The sequence below is a fragment of the Orbicella faveolata genome, unplaced genomic scaffold (assembly GCF_042242905.1).
Source record: "Orbicella faveolata isolate gen_17 unplaced genomic scaffold, um_ofav_v1 contig_25, whole genome shotgun sequence".
Taxonomy (NCBI): domain Eukaryota; kingdom Metazoa; phylum Cnidaria; class Anthozoa; order Scleractinia; family Merulinidae; genus Orbicella; species Orbicella faveolata.
In genome coordinates this window covers 23,822,501-23,850,000 of record NW_028301553.1, presented here as the reverse complement: position 1 = coordinate 23,850,000, position 27,500 = coordinate 23,822,501, and the positions used below count along the sequence as shown (strand labels likewise).

Sequence of the window (27,500 nt, the reverse complement as noted above, 5' to 3'; positions counted from 1 at the left end):
CCATACTCCTGCTGCGTCACTATCAGGCACTTGTATATCATTCTCGAACAGTTGATAAGTATGAACACTAGGTTTACCGTCCGCTGAACAGTTGATACTGATGATATCGCCCTTACAGATGTTTGAGTCATTTACTATTAACTTGACATTCTCTGGTTTGTCCATACCTAACAAAAAACATAAACGTAAGTCACAATATGAGTTTTATGCCTCAAACAGAGGGTCTCAATGGGGTTAACCGTCAACCGAAAAGGTACGAAAGTTTTTCATTGCCGTTCTTTTTTTTTTTTTTTTTTTTTTTTTTTTTTTTTTTTTTTTTCAACTAGGTAACGAAACAGATAACTTTTTTACTCGAGTTAAGTGATTATTCCATACTATTGGATTTAGCTCGTACCCTTTTGTTTTTGGGTTAATGCTAATGAGAGCAACTCAGAAATGACGTATTCTTGCGATACAGCTCGAGGATATTTGTTACGTGGACCTGTTTATATAAACTAGCTCCCACGAATCTCCAGTCTATCTCAGTATTAAAAAGTCCAACCGGTCATAGCCGGAACTCCTGTTGAGAAGACTTGGAATTGTTCTCCGAAAAGATTGTGTCACGTACTGACTAACATGTTTCTTATATTGAAGAGTACCGTAGTGACAATGAGTTCAAACTCACGGGCAAGGCGAGTAGAGACAGCCGTGGACGCAACACTATATGGACTGTTGCCTCTGTCGTTAGTAGCCATGATCCTGAACGTGTAAGTCTCTCCTGGAATAAGACCTTTCACTTTAAGGCTCCGTGAACTGTGAGGAACGTTTGGAGAGTACACCTGCCAGCCCTCGCCATTTTTGTTCAGCTGCAACGTGAAGAACCTCAAGGGACTTTTAACATCCGAAGTGGCTTGCCATTTAACGATTATCCACCGCTCGCTGATGTCCGAAAAATATATCGGCAGAATGAATGGCGTATCTGGGGGTTCTGTGGCGGAAAGAGGAAAACAACCATTACATTCACGACCATGAATAAAAGGAACTTTCCAAAGCAATAAACCGCCGTACAACTTTATGGTTAGGAAAGAAGTTACTGTAATTTATTCTCTTACAGAAACCATTTTAACAACCTGTTAAGCAAAGGGTTAGAAAGAGAATAAGCACATTTACATATTTACAACATACTGCAGTTATCCACTAAAGTAAGTACGCCTAGACGATAGAATGGGTAGAAGTAGAGAAGCGCTCTACACGCTCAGTACATTTAAATATTGATATCGCAGTGCAGTGAGTTACATTCATGCAATGCTTATTTTCGGTGTATCAGCGGGCTACGTTTAAGTAACCTAAATTCTAGCATGAGTTTTCGCAAAAGCAAGGGTGTGTGACTACCACACAGAAATAGTTCTGAAGCAAGTAGCCGGAACGTACAAAGTGTGAAAGATCGCTTACTGGAGGTCCTCCATTTCAAAAGTGTACGTGTAACCTTTACTTGCCTGTTGAGCCTCCGGTATATACAACAACTTCTGCGGGCGGGTCGCTCCAGCTGGTGTTTGTGCCGGCCCATACGAAGAAACGATAAAACGACTGAGCATTCAGCCCCCCAGCAGTTCTTTGCCGTTCATTACGGCCGAGTAAGCTTTGCCATATAAAACCAGACGACGTTGAATTAAAACGGTACGCCACTCTATATCTCGTTATCACACCACGGGGGTAGACTGGTGGGTCCCACGCTATCGTCACGGACGTCCTGCTAACGTTTGTAAAATGGACGCGAGAAGGAGGACCTGGGCCTGAACAGAGCACGAGCGGGTTAGGGAACGTACATTTTTTTACCCGTGACAAGCAGGGGTTTGAGGAGGGGTCGAGGAAAGAGAGGGAGTTTGCTAGTCCGCGGTTTACCATTTACCCAAAAAATCCGCAAATTTTAGTCAGAATGTAAATGCTAAGACAATTTTGGCTCGACGGACCGTAAAATTCTCGAAGTAAACAAACATCTTGAAAGGCAGATCAAACTTTTCAACCTAAATATCCGAATGGAAAATGCGCTTACCATTTGCATTTATCTTGGAATTATGATCAGGTCGAACCCGTCCTAGTCTCTTTTGGTAAATTGGGTTATTTTGAGTGAATAGTAAATGGTCAATCCGGATGGAACTTACTTTTACAAACATTTTTTTCTTTGTTGAGATGGGATTTGCACAAAACGTGTTTCTTCGTGTACATGGTAAACAACCCATGGGTCAAAATGTTTTCAGTTCTTGTAATACTTACTGGACTGTAAAGTTCTTGCTCTGACCGCTGTGCTTCTCGGCCCATTCCCTATCCTAGTGTAGGCGAGGATCTGGAACTCGTACGTGACGAAGCTCTCCAATCCCGCAAGAGCAGAAGAGAACACGAGGCCGTTAATAACTTCCTTCTCCTTCTCCGTGTACTGACGCCCAACGATCCGGTAATAAATCTAAGAGGAACATAACCTCTGTTAGTATAACCCAGTAGTTTACTGTAAGCTCTTTCAAGATCCGATAAGCCGATCAGACATCTACAACTGTATTTCGATGGAATGCCCCTGCAACACACACGTACGACTTTGCACGCACTATGCTCAAGAAACATAAGGGAGATTGAGAAGCTATGACGGTGACGCCGACGACAACATCGATTAAAACATAGGCACGCAAGGCGTGCAAGAGTTATTTTTTTGTGTAAAGTGTCGGAGATAGGAGCATTCATGGTACAGTAATGATTTGGTTAATTTGACAAGTTTTTTTGGTTGCGCAGTCTTCAAAGAATATTTGAGCAGTTTTCATACTTTTTACCTTTAAAAATATCGGACTGAAATGAATGTCATCAAATAAAACTATTAAACTGCTACTGGAGAGACGTAAAAACCGTCCAGAAATGAAAGCTTCTTTTTTGTTTAATATCCTGGAAACAAAAGCCGATAACTTGTCAGCTCTAATTGAATTTACTCCCATATAAAAAAACAAGTGTTAAGTTACCATTTGTTACTAAAGATAGCAAACATCTCGTGGGAAAGAGTGGTGACGATTCGTCCTCTCTAATTGAATTTACTCCCTTGTGAAAAACAAGAGTGTCAAATTACACTTTGTAACTAAAAACAAAACGATCTCGTTATATTTGCATGCAACAAGCACAAAGCAATCGTTACCCGCACTTACTATTATAAACGTTAGAACTGTTTCAAATCTTAAGTCTCGTCCCCTCTAAAACATGTCCTAATAACTAGAAGCGACGATTCGTGACCTCTAATTGAATTTACTCCTTGTGAAAAACAAAAGTATCAAGTTACCTTTGTAACTAATCTCGTTGCATTTGCATACTACTAACTCACGAACTGCTTCAAACCTCAAGGCTCATCTCGTTCATTTAACTAAAATCCTCAGCCTAACCCACAGAAAATGTCGAAGTAAACCCAATATATGAATACTTCCTCCTCTTTTATAGAGGAATAAATATGGCCGTTCTGAACTCTATCGGGATCAAATCTTCTCACATACCATTTACCTTTACAACAAGAAATTTGTTTGGCTGTTTATAGTAGATCCAATCTGATTGATGTGACATACATACATCTCTCACTCACTCACTCATCCATTGACCCGTCCATGACATACCCGACGCGCCGACTAAGAGGTATTTTTTTTACAAAAAAATAACTCAAAAATGAATTTATATGGTTTATTACTGTCAAAACTATCACTGAATCTGGGACAAGGCGATAAAATTGATAAAATTTAGAAAATTAGCCGTCGTGGTTCACAGTATTCAGACAACGCAGAATTTAGTAATTTCACGTTGTTGTTTTGCAGAGGATGACAAAGAAATGTACCAAGAATTATAAGGTGCGTGCATAGCCATTGTTCTGCTCAGTAAACTTTTTGTTTAGCGACGTTCTCGTTGCCGTTGCCGTCGTGGTTTTCTTAAATCCCCTAACACATGTAAACAAACCCACGAACCATATATCTTATTAGACATTTCAGTGTGTTGTATCGTATTTTTTTACGAGTCTTCGGATAACCAAGAGCACTACATCCTGTTAAACCGGTTTCTTAAGTACAAATACCGTTTCCCCGCGCGACGTTGAATTTGAAAAGTTAGTATTTTACGTTAAAAGAATGCGACCGTCTCGCTCTGTTTCTAACTACTTTGACAGTTGCCTTAAAGCTTTGACCCTCCCGACTATAAGCCGATGCCAATCTCAAGTCCAAAAGTTTATTGCTGGAGAATTCCTTCCGGGTTTGGGCACAGAGCGCTTGAATTTTACTTACAAACAGGTCAGCAGAAGTAAGGAATTGACCAGTTTACCTTGTAACCAAGGATTTCACCATTTCGTCCAACGCTTGGAACAGATCCCCATGTAAGCGTCACTGATGTCGCGCCTGTGACCTGAGGGGCGAGGTTAGTTGGAGCGGTAGATGGGGCTGGGATAAATAACAAAGATAACATTCAAATGATTTGTATATGGAGTAAAGAGGCAGACGAAATGCTACAACTAGGTAGTTCTCAGGCATGCCACTTAAACTGAAAGAAAGAAATATTCCAAATAAACATAATAGGCTTAAAAATCCCAACTGGCGGAAGGCAGACCAGTTGGCTATCTACCAGCATGACCGAGGAGTTGAACTAGAGTTTACCAAAAACATCTCCAGCTAAGCGGTCAGAGCGGGACTTGAAACCGCGACCTCCGGATTTCGAGTTCGGCGCCTTGACCACTCGGCCACGCTGCCTCCTACATGTATATCGGACATCAGATGCTACGCAGATGCGCTCTAAGCGAAAGAAGAGATGCAACTCTAAAAAAGAATTCACACAGGAGAAAATGTCTGGAGTAAGGAAATAAAGACCAGCATGCAGGATTAGGATGCTGTGCATACGGGTTCTTACAGTCTTCTTGTGTCCAGGCCCAGGCCACTGCGCTGTTGTTGCTAGCTCCTTTTCCATTCAAGTTGTAGGCTCTGACCGAGACCTTGTAGCGCTTGTATTTCAAAAGACCTCCTGCTTTGTAGGTGTTTAGTTGACTGTTTGGAACCTGTATTGAAAATGTGTGACTTGGCTCTCCTTGTGGTTCAAACTTCATGGAGAATCCAATATAATCACTGTTCCACGTTTCTTGGGGAGGAATCTGCGTGAAGCAAACAAATGCCAGCTACTGAGAAAAGACTGAAAACTCATCAAAACTTCAACATTCTTCTGACAAACTTTCGTTCACTTACAGAAAACAGGAAAATGCTTCGGTGAGACACTTATCTCCCTTACAGCAACTTTAATCACCAAAATCTCCAGCCTCCAGCGATCGCATTCGTAACCATACAAAAGGAACGGTCTTGGTAGATGGAACCGATTTGTCCTCTCGACAGAAGTTGCGCGCAAGCCCTGTTTTCCTCAGTTTTTCCAATGTTACTTAATATGTAAATTATAGCTTATTTCGCTCCAACCGATGCAATTAAACTAACCTTCCATCTCAATTCCACTCCGTCTTTGCCAAGTGGAAGCAACGTCAAATTACTCGGAGGACTAGAAGGAGCTATGTAAAGCAACAACACAACAAAAAATGCTCGAGCTGTACTTTGAAAAGCAACGACTTAGCATTGACTTAATTTACCATTGATTATGTGATATTCATTCAAGATTTGAACGGTGGAAGCTACGCTTAAACACAAGCATAGCACAAAGGTCCTTCTATATCAGCATAGACACAGGAATAAGGATAATTATAATACTGAAAAACAAAGCTTTTAAGTTCGTGCGTTCACATGCACAGGTACACTAGCATTTAGTCAGGTTTCAGTTGTAGTTTTCGTACCAGTTTCTGAAGTCCTGACCGTGTCCGAGGCGTTACTGGGATTGCTGCTGCCCACTTTGTTCTTAGCTTTGACTCGAAATCTGTAGTCACTGTATGGTTTAAGATTCGGAAGTGTCAACGGTAGCAAGTTCCACACTAGATGAGCATCTTGGACGACCATGAGTGTTTTCCACTGAGCCGAGACAGGGTAGAACGAGTCGTTATTGTACTGTATTGTGTAGGTCCGAATAGGAGCCCTGCCGGATGAACCTGGAGTGAAATGCAACAACACGGACCGGGCCCTTGCTTCTATGACCCTGAGATCGTAGGGTGCGCCTGGCTTCTCTGCAAAATTAACACGAGATGAGACTGATGATGAGCTACATTGAGGACTTTACTCTGGTTTCTGCATCGCACAACAAAGAGAATGTCTACTCCCCCCTGGATGGGATGCTAGTCCATCACAGGTTACCCCCTCCCCCATATTTTATCAGAATACTCCTGGGTGGAGTGAGGCAATGTGAGTGACACAATGTAGAGTGACACAATGACGCCGACCAGTCGTCACGCTGGCTCAGACCACTCCACTCGGAGTCTCATGCACTAGAGCTGTCATTTAAACCGTTTGACTTGCCCATTGTTGAAATACTTCACCTACAATGCATCAAGTTTGTTACGGGTGGGGAGATACAGCACTGAGACTAACGTGCCTTGCGCAAATTACACAAGTTAGACCTGGTATTTCTTCCTGTAATTGGTGCTTGGATAAACCAATTATAAAGATTCTCATGTAACCAAAGCAAAACGTCCATCTTACCTGGAGACTGCGTAGTCGCTGCCACTAGTTTCTTACTCGTTCCAGGCCCCATTCGCATCTCAGCGGATACCTGAACACCGTAAGCAGTATTGGCCCGTAATCCCGTCACAGTGTGTGAGAGGGTAGTGTTTGAGAGCCTTGTCGTCTGTCCACTGCTAGGAAGTGTGTCATTTCGCCTGTGTGTCACCAGATAGGCAGTGAGAACACCATTCAATCGTAGAGGTTGGTCCCAGCTCACTCTCAAGGCGTCCGCGTAAATCTCAGACACTGTAAATGACCTGGGCGCGTCTGGAACTGGGTAAGGATAATGACGGTATGCAGATCTTTAATGCATTTATCAACAAGTTACCTTTGATGTAATCATGTTTCAACTTGAGAGTTTAAAGGAACAAAATTACGTCTCCTTCGACTTCTTATTAAGCGAGTCAATGTGGTAACATTGAATTAATTCTTGTCTAAAATAACGAGAGTCTGATCTCGAGTATTTTAAATCGTTTCTGCGATTTCAAAGATCGTCTTCAAATCGTAGAATACCTGAAATAATTGTTGACTACGATATTAATGAAACAAACATGAATTTGAAAAGTTTGGGAAAGTCATACGAGACTCCATTACACAAGACTAATATAAAACGCAAGTGAAGAATGATCATCGCAATTAAATTTTCCAATTTAAGCAATTGGAAAGAAGAAGCCTGAACAAAATCAGGGCTTCAACGGGATTCGAACCCGTGACCTCCGTGATACCGGTGCGATGCTCTACCAACTGAGCTATGAAGCCACACATTGGCAGAGAGGTCAATTAATTGAGTTCATATCTTCCCGTGAGGAGTGAAATGATGTGAAGAATATATGAAATAATTCATATTTGAACTGCGGTTGTAGATGAAAGTGAAGAATGATCATCCTCACGGGAAGATATGAACTCAATTAATTGACCTCGCTCCCAATGTGTGGCTTCATAGCTCAGTTGGTAGAGCATCGCTCCGGTACCGCGGAGGTCACTGGTTCGAATCCAGTTGAAGCCCTGATTTTTTCAGGCTTCTTCTTTCCAATTGCTTAAATTGGAAAATTTACTGCGATGACCATTCTTCACTTTCATCTACAACCGCAGTTCAAATATGAATTATTTCATATATTCTTCACATCATTTCACTCCTCACGGGAAGATATGAACTCAATTAATTGACCTCGCTCCCAATGCGTGGCTTCATAGCTCAGTTGGTAGAGCATCGCACCGGTATTGCGGAGGTCACTGGTTCGAATCCCGTTGAAGCCCTGAGTTTTTTCAGGCCTCTTCTTTCCAATTGCTTAAATTGGAAAATTTACTGCGATGACCATTTTTCACTTTCATCTACAACCGCAGTTCAAATATGAATTATTTCACATTTTATCCACACTAATATAAAACGTTTGTTTTGCTGAAGTAAACTGTGTCAGATCATAACACATTGCATGTAGCACGTACCTCCTTCTGCGGTCTTGACAATTATCGTATCGGACCTGGGGCTGTCTCCCACACCATTGTATGCTACTACAGCAACAGTATACTGAGTGAAATTCTCTAAGCCCCCCAGGGTACCCCTCTGAATTTGTTCCGTGTCGTCATGATCAGCCACTCGTTGAAGTACATTGTTGGGCGTGCTTCCCTTCCATGCTTGGAACTGTTCCACAAAACATGCAGCAGATAATGTATAGGTAAATTGTTCAAACATTTGTGTGCAACGATGTCATGAAAAGTTTTAGCCCTTTGTGATCGCTATTCGTGAAAATTTTCATGACTTTACCATATACATGTAAAATAATATTATGTGTAAATGCCCTTTACAGCGTAAATAACGAATTGAATTGAATTGAGAGTCTTGTTTCGACACCGCTCGTTTCCTTTTGCAAACGGTTGATGCTATTAAGCGACATTATTGCTTTCTTTTACTATCGTCGATTTTTTTGTCTGTTTTCTTTTCTTTCTTTCTTTTTTTTTTTTTTTTTTGCCTGCTGTAATTTCTGATAATTTCCAAAAGTAACCCAAAAACGTCCCAAGATTTCCGACAATTAGTTGAAAAATTCTCCAGATCACTCGAGAAACAGCGTTGAGTATCAAACAAGACTACGGGGTAGGAATGTAACGTAATAAAGAGTGTTTTTTTTTTTTCAAAGTACCTTGTAACCTCTTATGCGTCCGTTCTGTTCTCTCTGCGGAGGAGGCTTCCACTCCAACTGTACACTGACTGTGGTGACATTTATCACTTTGACCTCCTGAGGGGGAGCGGTTGGTACTGCAAGATACATACAATAAGTGAGAAAGTAGAACCTTAATTTGATTATTTACCTTTTATGTGAGTTTCAAACCTTAAAGCTCATAAAGACGCGACAGAATTCGCCAAAGAAGAAACCCGAAGATCAAAAGCTCAACATAATTAATATTATTGATAAACAATTCTTATATAATTTTGGTTACGGTTGCAGAACTGATTATTCCAGAAAAAATCAGGGAATCTCATACTTCTGGCCAATAGAAAAAAAGTAGTAATAGGAATAGTACTTCATACATAAAATATTTTACTATTATGATGTTTCCAATGGGAAATATGGCTTTTTGATGCCTTCCAGGGGCATAATGGCTGATAGCTGTTTATAACATGTAGATTTTCAAAACGTAGACTGGAAAATACCCAAATTTTGAGAATCCTTTCCGAAGTTTTGTTTGACTAGTAACACACAAAAAAATAGCAGCTTGTCATTTTCACGGTCTGGATATCGCTTAGAAACGACAAATAAGTAAATGTACCGTGTAGGTTTAGACGTCATCACTTACCCCCCTCCGATGTGGTAACATTGATTGGGTTACTGTACGTCCCGTCCCCTGCGTCATTGTACGCAAGCACTTTAATTTCGTAGGCAGTCCACTGTACGAGGCCGTCGATATTTCCCTGAGTGGCAGCTGGATTTACAATCTTCTTGATAATAAAGGTACTGGCGGCTACACCGGCCAGACGATAAGCTATTTTAAAGCCCCGCAGAGGACCGTTATGGGTTTCTGGAGGTGGAAGCTGAAAATAGTTTTAAAAAAATAATAAATAAAATTAGCCAATTTAAAACATCAAAAGATACTGCGCACAATTGTTCGCTTCTTTACAACACACATGCGCACGTGCGTTGGACTCCGCAGGGAGGAGTGTGGTTTCAAGCGCTGGTCAGCGTTATTGCGTTTTATATATACCATGCCATAAAATGTAGTCAATCAGAATACAGGAAAGTCGTTGTATACTCGATAGTACTATAGACTAGCATCTCATTCGGGAATAGGCCAATTTTGATATATCAAAATTCTCACTTGACTCCGAGGCTTGATGGAATAAAACAAAAAGAATTAAAGTATTCATCCCTCATCCTCGAGGTGATTTCTTTTGTCTACTTCCCCTAAGCCTCAGAGCAAAGTTAGAGTTTCAATATATCGAAGCTGGCCTGTTACCAATACCAACTGCTTGTCGCTTCATTGAGACTCGCATTACAGGACTACCACTCATGGTCGTACACGATTCGCGGTTTATGTCCCTGATATTTGTATTAAACAACCCAAAACATACGCACCTGCCACTGTACAAGTATAGAATCAGCACTAGGTGGCACTCCGTTTACATTTAGAGGAGCAGCGGAAGGGGCTGAAAATCAAGAGAAATATTGTCACAAAGTATATTCGCAAAACGAGAGTTCAAACCTCCCAAAAGCTTAGCCACCTTATTATTATAATGGCTTCATGGGTGGTGTGGTTCAGTCTTACTCTTGGTACAAGTGTATAATAGGCCTAATACATGGAAAAATTACTCGATTTTGATTGGCTGAGAGCAGTGCAGTTCAAGTGTAATACGAGAGCAAAAAGTGTAACACCAGTACAAAAAGTGTAACACCAGTGCAAATTACACATCATAAGTCTGGACTATGACTGGCTGAAAGACAGTAGGAATTTTCTAAGCCAATGATATCACGTAAAATGATGACGAAAATTTTGTGCGGAAACTTTCTCGAATGACAAAAAATGGCTTCAAGAAAGATCTCCCGGCACTTCCTCCACGCGAATTTTTTCATATAAATTTTGTATTCTCGGCATTAGACTGGAACACTGGCTTGCAACTGACTAGTTTCCTTTTCAAATGCAAATGAAATACATCTCGTTTTAATGATATTCCCCCGCATTAACCTGCATTCCAAGCTTAAGCTAGTTCCAGTCCAATTCCAGGAGTATCAATATGGCCTATTGGGTATTCTCAAACTCATTAATGATTCATCAAGTTAAAACAAAGAAAATCAAAACCGTGAAGGAGGTTTGGATACGTACGTACCCCATCTTAATTAGCATAGATTTTGACGAGTTTACTTGCCTGTTTACTTCTCAGTTTTTGTTTCGATTGAGAAGATATATCAAACACTCGAGACAGTGTTTCATCGGCTATCCAAACACATCGAATTTCGTCAAAAATACTCCGCTGCGCGTCATATTTTCAATTCTCTTCTCGGTGTTTGGATATCTCGATGAAACACTGTCTCTCGTGTTTGATATATTATTCATCCTTTGTCCTGGTTTATTGCATTTAAAACAACGGAAAATACAAAATTGTACTAAGGGTAACATTGGACTACAACAGCTAGATGTATATAATAAGGAGGTCGTGTTAAACGCCTGAGTTAATGAACCACAAGCTAAAAGCACAAGTATGACAACATAACGAAAGAAATTCGTTTCGCAAACCAATTTGACTCGCATTCCACCCACGAGATGGCATTGCTTTGTGTGCCCCGGTCGCGTAAGCTGGAAATAACTAATCACTGTACTTGCCCGGCGAGAATCAAGCCTCTTGGTGGTATCAATTACAGTGAATACTGAGAGTAAGTGTCGTTAGTAACAGTTACCTGCTATAAGTGTTCTAATCACCCCGGATGCTCCACTTGGTGTTCCCTCTCCAACTGAACTGACGGCACGTACATGGAACTGGTATTGCGTGTGCGGAGAGAGATTGCGGAGGGTGACGGACATCTGTCTGTCAGATGGGCTGACGTCATCTTTGTGGAGGTTCCAGTTGTTAGAGCCCTTCTGGGCGTACACGTTGTAGGATGTGATGGGACTATTTCCGTCATGACCGGATGGAAACCAAGACAGGCGGACTGAAGTGGTCTGTACGTCACTCACCACTGGAGTGCTTGGCGCCAGGGGGGTTTCTGAGCAGACAAAATTGTTTACAAGACTTTTTCCTTTTTTTCCCGCGCTAATTTACAAAGCATTCGCTTAAAGCATCAGGGATTATTCTTGAGGGGAATTCATCACAAAATTCGGAGATATTGTGACTGGTAACAAGAGCGATAACCGTGGAACCGTGGCAACTTAAACTTTCAAAAGAGAGAGACAGACAGAGAGAGAGAGAGAGAGAGAGAGAGAGAGAGAGAGAGTAGAATATTTCGTTTGCAGCCAGCTAATAAAAACTCTTTTTTCTTTTTTTTCCCGCTTTTACGCTCTTACGCGTCTCTCGAAGGCTTTCTTAGTATCTTCTTCATTAAAAGACGCACTCAGTTCTCAGTTCATTCGGACAGCGCACGGAGCCAAAAAAAAGAAAATGTTTTGATGACGACTAAACGGGGACGTGTTAATGTTTATAGTGGTCGATGCGCTTAGCTACAACTAGCTAGTTCTCAGCCATGCCACTTAAATAAATAAAATAGGCTTAATTACAAACGTGACCAAACATGACCGAGGAGCTGAACTAGCATCTACCGAAAAACAACTCCAGCTTAGTGGTCAGAGCGGAACTTGAACCCGCGACCTCCGAATTTCAAGTCCGGCGCCCTGATCACTGGGCAACGCCGCCTACCCTCACTAACAGATTGTAGTGAATGCGTTTACCTTGAACACTCATCGTGCCACTAGTCGCAGCATTTCCCGCCGCAGACTCCACGCGGCACGTATACGTCCCGGCATCTATCTCTTGTACTGTGGTAATACGCAGTGATCCATCAACTTGTACCGTCATCCGGGCCGTGTTGACTGGAGAGCCATCTTTAGTCCAGGTCCATTTCATTGTTATACCCGGGTCTTTTTGTACTGTGCATTGAAGGGTTTTTGACAGTCCTTTAGTGGCTTGAATCTGGTTTGGCAATGGCGTGGTGATCACAGTTTTAACTGCACCAAACAGAGAGAAAACAAAAAATAAAGTGTTTTTCACTTAACACCTTCATGAGAGACAAATCGTGTGCAAGACGATGTGAACTGGAGACTTGATTGATCAATTAAGGCCTGAAAAAATCTATTTCAGACTTGAATGGTGTGGACTGGTTCGAGGGTCGTAAAATTGACCTCCTTCGAAAATCGCAAGAAAGCGAGAAAGCAGCGAAAAAGATAAATAACGTCTTATCGCTTTAAAAAGGAGCTTTACTTACAAAAATACACCTGTAACTTTGAAAGAAGGGCGAGTGGCCCTTTGAACAACTTACTTAACACTCTGAGCGTGGCGTTTGCTCGTTTTGAGCCCAAGCTGTTGGTTGCTACACACGTGTACTTTCCGCTATCGCTTTTCTGACTTCGACTAATCTGCAATGAGCCAGTATTCTTCTGGAAAAAGCGAGGGTTGTTGGCGAAGTTGATATTTTGATCATTCTTTTGCCAGGTTATGGTTGGCGTAGGACTTCCTCGTCCTTGACACTGCAGCTCCACAGTTTCATTCACGATCGCGTCTGTGTTCTTTGGCGGCACATCTATCCATACTGGTAAAGCTACAAACCACCAAAAGTAGCATTGGTAAAAACATTAATCACAGAAGTCTGGTTTCTGGTCGGTCCTCCTGGCAACCATGTTTCATTAAGCCCAGGCCAGACAGGGACCAGAGTTCACGATACAGGAATCTTTGTTTACAATATTTGCCTCATCTGCATAGTTCAGGGTACATTCCATTGGATGAAAAATTCCGATTTGAATTTCCAAACATTTTTTAGGTGGCGAATGGAACAGCATTTTCCAGAATTTCCGGAACCTTACGAGGTTCCATTCAATTTTTGGTTGAATGGTTGCTTTTCGGGCATTTAGCAATTTCTGGACTTTCTGGAAAGTTTCCGGAAATTTCAGCACCATTTGTCCCCGTTTCGAAACTTTCTGAATTTTGGTTGAATGGAAAGCGCTCCCAGTTTCTGAACAAGTTGTAAAAATATCAGTTCTGAATATTGGAATGGCATAGCTCCGATTAATTTTAACTACTAATAATTACAGTTCTCGCCCAGTGAATTATATTGAACGAATGCTACCTATTTCTCACCCAATCGAGTTCGCACCCACTGAGTTCGCACCCCTGAACTCATTATAAACTTTCTATTTTGAGTTCGCCTTCACCGTCAATGGATTAAAGAACGAGAAATAAAAATGCTTTGTGTGATTTTGTTTTATTATGCCAACAATATTGTCTTTTTTGCTCAGTAAGAGGAAGATAAGTTATAAACAATTGATTACCAGTTGAGACGATATGGTTGCGATTTTAGCAGTGGGTGCAAATTCGCTTCCGTGCGAAACCTCCGGCTACCTATTGCGGAACCACAACATGCTTGATACTTACTTTTTACGTTAAATGTAGCTTTAGAAATTGCCTCGCCACCATCATTTGTTGCCACACATTGCACAGTCCTTTTATCTCCAGATTGAAGACTTGTAAATTTGAGTTCGTTTTTACTGTTAATTTGAATTCGTCCTACATTTGATGGGGCAACTTTTTGCCCGTTATGGAACCAAGTAATTTGGGGCTTTGGAGAACCGGTGGCATTACATTTAAACACAACTGATTCCTGAGGGTACTTGTCCGCCATGGTCGGTTGTACTGTGAAGGTGGGCTTCTCTAAAGATCAACGTAATTATATTGATACAGTTAAAAGCATGACTGTGACATTGATTACAAAATATTGTAACACCTGTCTGTATTCAACATTCAAGGACAACACGGAACAGTTCTATACACGTACATACGGGAGAAAGTGTTGACTACATGTGCAACAAGAATTTCACCCGTTTATTACCAAAGATCTTCCAGCTGCGTAGAATAATCACCTTCTCTATTGGGGTCACTTTTTTTCTGCAACTTTGGCGCACCAGAAGAAACTCTCCGATGTATTTACCACAATCAGTTACTAAGGTATAATTGTTACAAGAACTGACACAAAAATCGTTATATTTATCAACAGAGGTCGATAACCTCGACTGGAAGAAAACAGTATTTACTATTAAGATAAAGTTAATGCTGAGATCCTTAGCCTTCAGATTTCACCAGAAGCCATTCTTTAATAACATTTGTAGGCATCACATCTAATACAATTCGGTAACCGTCAAAATAATACTTGTAAATAAGTACCAATTGTGGTAAGGTTTGCTCTTCGGCTTATTTGCTGGCCATCATTGGGGTTGGTAGCTCGGCACTCGTAGAATCCTTCTTCAGATTTGCCAGGATTAAGTACGGTAAGTCTCTTCTTGTATGACCCGAAGGAAAATTTGGCATTCTGAGAAATCTGTTGTCCACCTTTCCACCATGATATGGTAGGCATGGGTCTACAGCATAAACAAATAATAGTTTGCATCAACCGGTAAATGGCTCGCAAATTTATGATTTATCACAAATTTATAATCTTGTCAATCTACAATGAGTGACAAAAGTGTTGAGACACTTGGCAGGTAAATTCTATTTTCGAGCATCTTGGACACATTTTCCCCCACTTCCCCCTCAAACAATGTTGATTTTTCTATTTCTTAGACTGCACAGACCACGGTGCCTACACAACATTGAATTTGGGGGCCAGGGGTATCAGAGAATTAACGCTACATGCTAATAAAATCGAACAAGAGCTTAAATCTCGAAAAGCGTCATTTCCTAAAAGTGTCTCAACTACCTTTGTCGCCCATTGTAGCACATCACAGTAAAGTTTGATTTTTTAATATCCTTCTGTCACCTCTCTTTAGAGCAGGCTAGAGACCCTCGGCAGGTATCCCTGACAAAATAGAAGTCATAACGATTGTCCTTAAAATAATAAAATCATAATTATAATTCAATGTTTTACAATATTTAGAGAGGAAGCCACATCAGCCTTAGCTGGTTGTCATGCAGGTCCTCTATCCTGGTCGATTTGGAATTTGGAGTATTGGATTTTGTGAAGGGAGGAAAACTCAACCCATATATGGCACTGGGCCGGAACTCAATCCAGTGGCCACAAATAATGATCTAAGAGATTGAACAAACGATTTGATCACAATGTGGATAATTTGTGAAAATACGATGAAATCCAGTTTGTATACACCCATAGAAAGCCTACAGTGTATTTTACGGTACACACATATTTAATATTGTGGTACACCAATTTATTAATCCATGAAGGATGACTGTTCTTGAATGAACCCCTCAATTACATGTATGCAAGGCTGTGCTCCAGGAGCAGCCAGGTGCACAGGCAACTAACTTTTACCTTCGGACAACTGGAAAAACTTGCTTTTTTTCATACAAGCTTGCAACGTAATCGCTGGGAACCCAGGATTTCATGGCTAGGAACCTTTGCGCTCCTCGCAATTTTTTTTAGGCACAGCCTTGTGTATGTGATAGCATTTGAATGGATGTACACATGTAAACTGACTACTATCAGTCAGTACCTTCCACTTGCAAAGCACTCAAATGTAACCCCGGATGTTGTTCCTTTTATAGCCACCTGGTTAGTGGGGCTAAGAATTATACTTGGTGTCGAAGGTATCGAACTTGGACTTCGTCCTGCAAAATAATAAAAACATGTTTTAAACACGATAAGTAGTTAAGCTTGTGGGGTCGTGTGTAAATAAACAATAAAGAATAATTACAAAACAAGAATTAAAAAATTTACAATGTAGGATCTAATCTAGTTTAAATAAAAATTTGCAGCTAATAATAATTTAAAGAGGTTCCATACCACAAACCTTAAGAACATCTCTGCTAAAAATTCCCGTTTTTAAGAATTATCAGTAGTGCAAGATATCAAAATGCCGCTGAAGACACTAAGAAAAGAGAAGTTCAAACATTTATATCAATTTCAAGTTTCTGGTTTCTGGTTCAAGTTTATTTTCCCGTGAGGAGTGAAATGGGAAGACTCACGGGAAGATATGAACTCAATTAATTAACCTCGCTCCCAATGTGTGGCTTCATAGCTCAGTTGGTAGAGCATCGCACCGGTATCGCGGAGGTCACGGGTTCGAATTCCGTTGAAGTCCTGATTTTTTCAGGCTTCTTCTTTCCAATTGCTTAAATTGGAAAATTTACTGCGATGATCATTCTTCACTTTCATCTACTACCGCAGTTCAAATATGAATTATTTCATATATACTTCACATCAAATAGAATTATCTTGTTACATTTACTTGCAAGAAAAACAAATTTCAAAACTCAGCAGTGTTTTAATTCATAACTAGCCGACCGTTCTTTCTTTGGTTTTGACAAAGAAAACCACTTCAAATGAGTGTCTCAGTATCGGTTCCAAGGAACATTTCAACGAGAAGACAGTGTTACTCCGTGAACAGCGCTACTTAATTGAATCTTGCATTCACAAAATTAAACGGAAAAATTTTGTGCAAACATAATTGGTTTGGACTGAATTCTTTTCTCGTGAACTGCACGTAATGCCAATAATATCGATGGGAGCCTGTCGAATACCATCACGTACGTGAGCCCCCTCACCATCCCAATAGTGCATTTTGCACTAAAAACTCTCTTGAGACCCATCCACAAAGTCCTGGGCTCAACCATAGTAAACGAGGCATCGGAAGTGCCAGAATAAGGCCAATACAAGTATACCTGTTTCTGCTTGAAGAAGAACAAAGATGGCCGTTCTAAAATCGGGATGAAATCTTCACACACACGATTCACGTTAACAAACGGCAATTTGAATGGTTGTTTATAGCAGCTTCAATCTGATTGGTGTGACATGCAGACATCTCTCACTCGTCCATTGGCCCACTCATAACATACCCCAGACCCATTGACTAAGAGGTATTTTTTTTACAAAAAAATAACTCAAAAACGCTTGTTGTTTAAAAAGATTAATCTTTTCTTACGTAACATATATTTTCAAAAGTGACCTTTAAGGGCCCATTAACCGATTCATTCACACGCTAACGTGCGTTGCTAAGGGGATGAAATTTCACTTCCGGTTACTTGCGTTAACCTGAGCGCGGAAAATTCAAACAATTTAACAACTTACAAATTCGCATACATTTTAGATGTTTTTACTTTGTGTTTCACAAAATGCAAATTAAAAAGGCGTAAGCAAACACAAACTAAGAGAAAAATAGAAAAACAAGCGCAAAAGAAAATAAAACCATCTCCATGTGGATTTTGTATTATTCGTTTTATCTTACCTAAGTGCCGCTGGTTGTGTGAACTGCGCACGCGCATATAGGGTAACTTATGATAAGTATCGCGGGCACAAGTTACGATTTAACCCAACGTTGGAAACATAGCTCTGTGCTTTCCTTTTGTGAAATCATGCCTTTCTTTTACGAAAATTTCGAATTTTTCAATTATTTGACCATGGGCGTGACCTGATGACGTCATCACTGGTGTTACTGATCTTGGAAAAGTTAAAGCACATGAAATAACTCTGAACTAACTAAACATCACGCGGTTGTATGAGAATAAATTTTCCTTAGCAGGTTCAAACAGATCAGTTAATGGACCCTTAAAATGGAATTACAGCAAACTGTATGTTAAAAATGTTACAGTTGATCCCCTATTAAGCGGCCACCTATTAAACGGCCACCCCCATTAGGCGGCCAGTAATCAAAGTCCCGATGAAGGCTTTTGTATTTTCTTTACCTCTGTTAAACGGCCAGCCCCCTTTAAGCGGCCACTATCCTTTTCCCCGAGGGTGGCCGTTTAATAGGGGTTGAACTGTATTAGGGATCTGGTATTAAAATTTGTACGGCTGCCAATTTTTTTAAGCAGATAAAAATTACTCCTTATCTTATCTTTTCTGATTCTTAAACAAGTGCGCAATACGATTCTACTGGATATGCTCCACACTGTAAGTTTACCAATTTTGTTACCATAGCATTATCCACATGGCTTACGCTAGCCCCTCTATAAATATTTTAGTGGCCAGGAACTGTACAGTAATTAAAGCAAAAAAAAATTTTGTCATTTTCCTTACCGTTAACAGTAATTGCAACACTCGCGCTGACTCCTGTTCCCAAAGTGTTCTTAGCCACGCATTGGTAGATGGAGACTCCAGTTGTCAATATCTTCCTCCATCTTCCTGTCGATGTGTCTAAGATAGCAGTGCCATTCTCCAACAGCTGATATGATGTGACAGATGGACCAGCATCAGCTGAGCAGTTAAAGCTGATAGTTTCACCCTTATATGCTTTGTTATCAGCTGCAGATGTCTTTAATTGGACATTCTCTGGTTTGTCTGAGGAGAATGAGACAGTTTGTTTAATTTGCATGCACAAGGTACGGACCCATTTGATTCAGGAATAAAAATGGGATTTTTTAAAGGGTGGTTAAAATAACATAAATACTGAAAAAACGTCTTGCAAAATAAAATCATGTAATTTTAAAATCAATGGCTTGGATGACACTAAGCGCAGACTTGTCCAAAAGAACCTGCAACGTTTTGAGTTTAAGGGCATCTTTAGATACAATAGCTTGTGTTATAATAATATTTAGTTACAATAAGTTCGAGTATTATTCGAAGTGAATTAATCTCTTCTTATGAAGCCTGGTTCACACTTGTGAGATAAGCATAACACAAGTGAAATAAGCATAAGCGCAAGCACAAGAAAAAAGGAACATGTTTCTTTTTCTTGTGTTTATGCTTGTGCTTATTTCACTAGTGTTACGCTTATCTCACAAGTGGGAACCTGCTAATCTCACTAGTGCTATGCTTATCTCAAAAGTGGGAACCAGGCTTTAAGGCCGGTCCTCACTTGCGACGCAAGCATAAGCACAAACATAAGCATAAGAAGCTTATGCGCTAGTGAGGACAGCCGCGACAAAAGCTTAAGCATAAGCACAATAAGCTTTCTTCTTATGCTTATGCCTATGTTCAGTGAGGACATCGTTGACATAAGCATAAATTGCTCGCTGACTGGCTGATAGTCCTACACTTATGCTTATACTTATGCTCATGCTCATGCTTATGCTTATACTTATGTCGTGGCCGTCCTCAGTAACGCATGAGCCTCTTTTATGCTTATGCATATGCTTATGCTTATGCTTATGCTTATGCTTATGCTTATGCTTATGCTTATGCTTATGCTTATGCTTATGCTTATGCTTATGCTTATGCTTATGCTTATGTTTATGCTTATGCCTGCGGTCGCTAGTGAGGACTAGGCTTTAAAGATAAATGGAGAAATACTAACGCCAGATATCGATTGGGATAAATGCAGGAGTAGATGTAAATACACACACACTTGCTACCGCTCTGCTAGTCATATAACAGTACTTTGTAAACAATTACTGTATATTTCACACTTACACTGCACGTAAATGGTTGCCGTTTCTGATGCATTACCACACTGGTTACTGGCATCACACATGTATTCTCCAGCGTCACTTCTGTTAATGTTTGTTAACACCAGCTCATTTCCATGAGAACGCGGCATATAACCATCAACCTTAGTCCAAGACACCATTGGTGAAGGAATTCCAGATACATTACATGACAGAGTTAAATTGCCTCCTTCGGATAACGCCTGACTCTGTATTGGCTGTGTGCGTGAAGGAACTGTAAACAAACAAGTCAAAATTGATGGTAAGAACAATTATTATTATCTTTCCAGCCATTTATTTTCTTCCTTTTTATTGGCTAAGGGCCCTTTACGTGACTGCTGGAAATCAGATTGCAGCATTTGCACTGGTCTGTTTAGTTACTGCAGTGTGATATGTCCCTTTAGAAAACAGCCCTAAGAAAATACGCGCGCTGATTAGTTAAAAATTGTGCTTCTATTAAACAATTAGATTATGAGCTCGAGATTTCTATCGCGTAATAGTTGAAGAGGGCGGAGCCCGAGAAAACTATCACGCATAGAAATCGAGATAGAATAATCTAATTGTTTTAGTACATATCTACTAGTCGTTCAAAACTTTCATCTAAATCCTCTTCACATACACTTCAAAAACGCAAACAAGCGGTCCCCAGCGCACGCTGCTACGCTACCCACTATCTATTTAAACAATAGAGTGTTTCTGTCGAGGAACTATCGGATAATAGTTGCCCCACGGAAATTTGATGTTCTTAAAACAAATATTTGCCCGCGAGGCGAAAGTTCGAGGGCAAATATGCTAGTCTTAAGAACATGAAATTTCCAAGGGGCAACTATCAGACCGATATTTCCGAGACATAAACACTCTGTTATCTTTATTGTTCGCCACTAAATTATCTTCCGCGCGCCAGTTCAAAAATCATAGTGAACTATTTTCAACTTTTTTAGATGAAAACCGTGAAAGCCAAATGCAAAATCTGAAAAAGAAAACAAACAAAAGCCCGCTTGTTTACAGAGGTATTTTCACGGACGAGTTCTATTCATTCGGGTATTTTCCACGGACGGGCAATATGGGCTAATAGTTTCTCTCCGCGGATGAACACTATCGCGTCACATGATCGATTTAATCCAATAAGAACACGAGAACATTTAGGGGTGAACTATAACACAGAATAGAACGTGAGTAGCGTAGCCAATCAGAGGACGGCATTTGTGATAGAACGCTAGTAGATTTTTACCAAAACTCGATAGACACACAGAACTAGCACGATCTGTTGACTTAATGATGGCGCGAGCAAAGATAATTTACATTTAATTTACACAAGTAAACAAGCTGTTTTTCCTTTTTTTTCGTCACGGTGTTTACTAAAGAAATACAAAACATGTCTGCTGTATTTCTATCGAGTTTTAGAAGCACTTGTGAAAGTTTGGGAGAACTCGAAAAAGCTGTGGAAGCACTTAACTGCGGCTCGTGTTCCCAAAGCATTTCTCGTTTTCCCAAACTTCAATTCGTATTTCTATTAAACAATTAGATTATAAGCTCGCGATTTCTATCGGGTGATAGTTGTTGTTGTTGTTTTTATTGCTGCTGCTGCTGCTGCAGTAGCAATCCGGCTGCTCCACCCGGTCACCATTTATGAATACCTTATACTTCTCTACCCAACCTGATGGGTAATGATAACATAATTTACTTTTTTCATATATATTTTTTTCTTTTGTGGTGGGGGGAATGGGGCGGGGAGGGGGGGGGGGGGGGGCGGACAGACAAACCAAAACAGAATACGCAAGGCTACTTCTTGACAGCGAAGCACTTACAATTGTGAAATCGTTTTGAGATTTTTTTACCATTTACAATAACAGTAACACTTGTACTGTTTCCTGTGCCTCCACTGTTCTTAGCCACACACTTGTAGACGAAAATTCCTCCATGAGGCATTTTTCTTTTCCAAATTCCTGAACTGCTGACGTCACTCATCAGTGTGTCATTCTCATACATGTGATAGGTAAGTATCGGTGGTTTACTATGGGCTGAGCAGTTAAGACTTATTACATCGTCCTGACAAGCGATTGCGATACTCGCTGTTAACTGAACGTTATTCGGTGGGTCTGAAATAGAAAAACAGACGTTAACCATTGGCCATTAAATAAAGGTAAAGTGGTTAAGAATAGCTTTCGGCATTTTTCAACACAATTCACAAACGAGCCCGGAAACCCCTTTTTAATTTAATTTGTAGCTAACAGGTTAAAATTGCCCTGTGTTTGAGATTGTGATTTTGACTGAGGAATAAAATGCCTAAAACCAAATAGAAAATTAGTGTATGATAATGGCAGGAGTTAGGCTAATTTAAAGAGAACCAACACGGACTTAAAGAAATTTCACAAAAATGATGTTTCTTAGCTTCTGTATATGAGAATAGCGATATGCGCATTGAGACTGGCCGCCTACATGCTTCAAAATGTTACTTACTTAAAGATGTAGCACGAAACTTTGAAGTAATATTATAATAGTATAGTTGGTATCAATATGATATGTGGAATTCAGATTTCACGCTATTTGTTCTTTTCACCTGGTGGAATGCAGATCACGCTGGCATCCTCTAAGTGCCCGCATTCGGTCACTCTCCATCCTCTGTGTCCGCACTGAGATAACGCGGTCTCGTTTCCAGTGCACTTGACGTCATCCATCCAAATTACGCCTGTCCCTTGTCCATAAACCGCAGAATGAGGTGCTGCCAGTGCGCCCTTAAATCCAAGCTGCCTACAAACTACCTTAGCGTCCAGTAAGTCCCAGAAATCGTCACAAATTGTTCCCCAGACTCCATGGTAGAATATTTCAACACGACCTCGGTTTGACGCGTCTCCACCAACTAGCTTTACTGTCAAATAAATCAGTTTACAGATGATAATTACTGATTTGACAAACTGAAAGCACTGGAGTATTTCTCTAGAATGAGAAATTCATTTGTTACTCTGTTACTCATTCATTGCTCGATAATACTAGACGCTCTAAGAGCGTTTACTCGGGCTTCGCACTACAGTATCAAATCGCACTTTACGAAAACGCGTATTGGACACAATAAAAGCAAATTAAAGAATCAGGATATTTTAGCACAAGAGTTCCGCTTAGATATTTACTATTCAAGTTGCTTCGTTGAGTATCCTCCTCATCCTTCGCAAGTTATTTCGTCAATAATCCCACACAATTCCCCGCATAATCGAAGGTTTAATTCTCCCGCACAATGTGCCTCCAAATTCCCACGTTATTTTTACTAACTTGGAGGTAAGATATGTAATTCAAGTTACCGAAAGTCTTATCGTTACAACTTTGGAGATCGACATATTTTGCGCGGTGCAAGAAACAAGTCGCATGTTTTTAATGAGCTACGAGTCCAAAAACGTTTTCGTATTTAGCTCGTTTTATTGCAATATGACTTGTTTTACTGCAATGTTCTAAATAATAACAGCAGTAGCCACATACCGTCATTGACTGCCTATTTTTTGCCAGTGTTTTCGTAGATTGAACTCATACCGCAATCGGCTCACTTGTTATCTCACGAGAACGTTTCGAGCGTGAACTTTACTTACCTGGCTGGCTTTCAAGCAATATAATTCGTGGACCGACCCTTTCTGAAAACGATCGACATCTTTGTATGTGAGATGAACGTATAAGGCGCGATTCTTGCCAAAACTTTCTTCGCAAAACACCGCATTATGTCACGAAGAGCGAGCAATGTCGCGTTTCTCGTCCCCAGTTTCCATGGTCTGCGCATGGAACACCTGGGACCACGAACCCCCTTTTGGCGACCAAAACGCTTGCATTTTATGACTCGGGCTTTCCTGCGAAAGCCCGAGTAATAACTAAACTTATGGAACACTCCTACTAAAGGGACTTTCAACTAATCCACCGATTTGTGTTGTAATAGCTAAAATTATTAATTGTTTCGATATCGATAGAAGTAATTAAAACTACTTATTACTAAAAACTAATCTGAAGTCAAAACCCCTCTGCTTTAACCCCGTAAGTGGTAAATTATCTTGACATCATTATCAGGTTTGAAATGAAACATAACGGTATCAAATATCTCTTAATTCTGGTCAGACTTTAAAAAGTGGCCTACCTTCAGGAACATTGCACACCACACCAGCTTGTCGACCATTTGAACAACTATGATTTTTCCACCCATTATTAACACAAGAAACTAGGGATGTTTCATCGCCGTGGCAATGTAAATTATTGATCCACGTCGTACCACCTTTATTTGCAGGACTGTTGTAAATCAATGCAGCGTTTTTAAATCCCAGTTCTCTACAAACCACATCAGCGTCTTGTTTGTCCCACTGCTGATCGCAGATCCCACCCCAGGTCTTCTTATAGTAAACCTCAACCAGACCCTTGCTGGAAAAGATGTCTCCACCTAAACGTACTGTTGGGACAACAGATGTAAATCTATGTAATGGGGCATATGAAAAGTACCATCTGTGCTCTTTAGTTATTTCCTTTTAAGCCTAGGTAGATGATTCGTAACCCTTTAGAGCGAGAGGCGAGGGATTGGATGCCTTTGTGATTTTATTTTTCTAGAGCACAGCCATAAAGTGGTAGAATGAGCTAACGTTGCAGTAAACACTAAAACAGGGGTTTAGATGTAGTACTGTAAAATGCATATTTTCAAAGTAAGCTAGAAGCTACTGTTTGTCGATTAGTGAACTGGAACATAGAGAAAGGTAAAGCAGTTTCATTTGCGTTTTCATAATTAATAGAGGGGAATGGTTATGAAACTCGACAAAGTTCTTTGTTGTATGTTTTTGTTCTCTTTTTTGGCCTTGGCCGTGTACAAAACACAATAGTTGTTTACTACTGACGTAGGAACTAACCAACAGAAATGTTTTGGTTACGTAATTCATGCATAGTATGTGAGGGTAAAACAAAAGATTGTGCACGGTTGTGGACCTTTCAACATAAATCTTGGCATCTTTGTTTGCTGCTTTGATGTTTGCTGGGCTTCATAACCATTCCCCTCTATTAACTACGGTGTGTCAAAAGCTTAAGGCTTGTGAGGCAGTGAATGTTACCTTCCATTCTTTTCGTTTCCACAGGAAAAGAACATGAAAATTTCTTCATTATAAGAATCATTTTCTGTATTAAAATTGCTGCTGGTTGGTCGATTGCATTTCTACATGATCTATTCAAATAACAGCTATTTCTGGAGAAGGATTGGCACCTTTTTATAAACCATTAGGGCAAAACAAAACAATACCTGCGACTTTTAATCCGCTATTTTTGACATGTCACACACTGCACGAGCTATTCATTCTTTAAGAGCTTTGACCCAAGTGCTAAGCTACTAAATCTCTAACTACTGGACGAATTTAAAGAAAATAATTAATTGACAGTGAAGAATAAATTGACAGCACAGGGTACATGCTTTTGGCCTCAGATAGTTTACACATATAATAGCGGAGCTCCGGCGGAGCCCCATACTCATATGGGAAAGAAAAGGAAATCCATGAATGAATTTTCTCATGGTTTTCATGGCTAGCGGTATTGCTCGTGGGCGCGTACGCACGACGACGACGACGACGACGGCGACGGCGACGGCGGAGTTGCCCAACATGGCGGCCATACTCCAGTTAATAGGTCGACAGAGACATGCACCCTCGGTCTCTAGCAGAAGAATGCCATTTTTCTTGGCGGGATTTTTAAAGAAAAGAAAACGCATTTCTATTTGTTATGTCGACAAACGATAGCGGAGGTTGATCTAATGTTTTTAAGATAGGGTTGCACTGAAGGAATTAAAAAGAAAGCAAGAATTAACAGGCAAAGAAGTAGCGAAGAAGATCGCTAAAAAGAGCGGGCCAGCGCTGGGGAAGGAGGCGAAACAGTACTGAACAATGGCGTGAATTATAGCGAGTCAAGGGCTAGAGAAAGGAAGTGAAATAATACCGAACAATGCCGTTAACCAAAGCTAACGAGGGCCATAGATAGGATGTGAAAGTACTCAGAAGACTGCAGTGCCAAGTTTTTTAAAATTCGCGCGTTGTAACGCTGTGCAGCCGTGCAAGAAAAGTCACATGATTTGGTCTGGTGATGAACAAGAGAAATCAAACATGTCCGAGTGTTACAAAACAGTAAACACAGCGGGAAAAAGTGGTTGATTCATTGATCTGTCGAAAAGATTAGTTCAGTTCAGTCTTCACAACTTTTGCTGCAAGTTTCTGCCTGGAAGATTTACACTGGCCGAACTGATGTTGCCAACTTGCGGTAAGTGACTTTTGTTGTTGTGTTTGCTATGAAAATTAACAAGTTGCCTCGGAGATATAAGCTTATTAACCGCGCGGCCATGGGCCGAGCGCGGTTCTAGGTTTACCCGTGGTTTATTATTTTTTTTCTTATTTTTTTTGTCGGTGACCAGACGCAGACCTCCGCTCGGCCAAACTTTGAGTCACGCAACGTGTGATGTTTTTCCGCCAGAAGCTGTTAAAACATAAACACACGAACAATTTTACGGATATTGTTTTCTTTTTTGTGGGTAAAATATATTTTCTTTTCGCTTTATCAAAGCGTTGGATTTAAAGGGAATAATAACTACGCTGAAAAAAGGTATTACGTCAGCCATGGAATGCGCTGACGTTGCAGCTTTCACTTTCGCTACGTGACAAGTAAGATCGTGTTTACTTTGCAAGTTTATTTCGGCAGAAGCGACGGTCATTAATTTATTTGTAATTTTGCGAGTATTTCTTGCGGTTTTAGGCAAATGAAATAAATCCTTTGACTGTTTCATCGCAGCGAGTTCATAGATCGGAAAGAAAATTAAATGTTTGGAAGCCAAGCAAAGAACGTGTCAGAACGTGCAAAGATTACGTCATTGATAGGGAAATAACCACCGTACTAAAGATAGCCATAGATAACGCAATTCTTGAATTATGTGACTCGTGTGACTTCTTTGCTAACCCTTAACTCAAGGGAAAAAAACAATTAAATTTAATCGTGCCTTTAAAGAAAGAAAGCGGTTTGTAATAGTGTTCGTATCTTCATGCCCATACATATCCCGAAGAAACTTCCAGATTAAGACTATTACGTCATCGGAGATGTCACAACGGCTACGACTGATGGTGCGATAATAGAGTTTATGTTGATCAAGTGCTGTGATGTCTACAGTAATCAATGAATCATCAAAGATTGCTTTGGAATATGCACTGCGTTGCGACTGTAGTACTAAGAAAACAGTTAAATTTTAAAAGCGCGGTTATAAGATCTAACAGATCTTCTTGTTTTCAATTGGAATCCTTTGAAAGTCTTCCTTATTTGAAGCCATGCTGTGAGACAATTTATAAATTGCATCGTTTTAATTTCTCTCATCTCTAAACAATAGCAAGTGAATC

The 27,500-nt window shown here is 40.3% G+C and overlaps 1 protein-coding gene and 1 long non-coding RNA gene across 6 annotated transcripts in view; one reads left to right on the top strand and one right to left on the bottom strand.

Annotated features, from left to right (window-relative positions):
• Positions 1-27,500, bottom strand: part of LOC110049856 (protein sidekick-1-like) — an 88,548-nt gene that overhangs the window by 49,971 nt on the left and 11,077 nt on the right. For all 5 annotated transcript variants that reach the window (XR_016208623.1, XM_089294239.1, XM_089294235.1 and 2 more), the window contains exons 4-27: positions 24,239-24,544; positions 22,688-22,996; positions 21,966-22,226; positions 20,114-20,362; positions 18,782-19,042; positions 16,260-16,374; positions 14,977-15,170; positions 14,191-14,466; positions 13,082-13,360; positions 12,495-12,770; positions 11,510-11,815; positions 10,193-10,263; positions 9,417-9,651; positions 8,762-8,877; positions 8,070-8,265; positions 6,603-6,896; positions 5,807-6,130; positions 5,457-5,527; positions 4,888-5,125; positions 4,309-4,424; positions 2,254-2,440; positions 1,476-1,772; positions 665-967; positions 1-167 (exon numbers count right to left, since the gene is read on the bottom strand). The exon at positions 1-167 is cut by the window's left edge and continues 97 nt beyond it. Coding sequence is in view for 4 of the 5 variants with exons in the window: in XM_089294239.1 (XP_089150365.1) it covers positions 1-167; positions 665-967; positions 1,476-1,772; positions 2,254-2,440; positions 4,309-4,424; positions 4,888-5,125; positions 5,457-5,527; positions 5,807-6,130; positions 6,603-6,896; positions 8,070-8,265; positions 8,762-8,877; positions 9,417-9,651; positions 10,193-10,263; positions 11,510-11,815; positions 12,495-12,770; positions 13,082-13,360; positions 14,191-14,466; positions 14,977-15,170; positions 16,260-16,374; positions 18,782-19,042; positions 20,114-20,362; positions 21,966-22,226; positions 22,688-22,996; positions 24,239-24,544 (5,447 nt within the window). In the remaining variant the exon portion in view is untranslated. The remainder of the gene's footprint in view (positions 168-664; positions 968-1,475; positions 1,773-2,253; positions 2,441-4,308; positions 4,425-4,887; positions 5,126-5,456; positions 5,528-5,806; positions 6,131-6,602; positions 6,897-8,069; positions 8,266-8,761; positions 8,878-9,416; positions 9,652-10,192; positions 10,264-11,509; positions 11,816-12,494; positions 12,771-13,081; positions 13,361-14,190; positions 14,467-14,976; positions 15,171-16,259; positions 16,375-18,781; positions 19,043-20,113; positions 20,363-21,965; positions 22,227-22,687; positions 22,997-24,238; positions 24,545-27,500) is intronic.
• The window catches only part of LOC149109551 (uncharacterized), a 9,797-nt gene continuing 8,478 nt past the window's right edge, over positions 26,182-27,500 (top strand). Inside the window, exon 1 of the long non-coding RNA XR_016208656.1 lies at positions 26,182-26,379. This is a non-coding gene — a long non-coding RNA (uncharacterized LOC149109551). The remainder of the gene's footprint in view (positions 26,380-27,500) is intronic.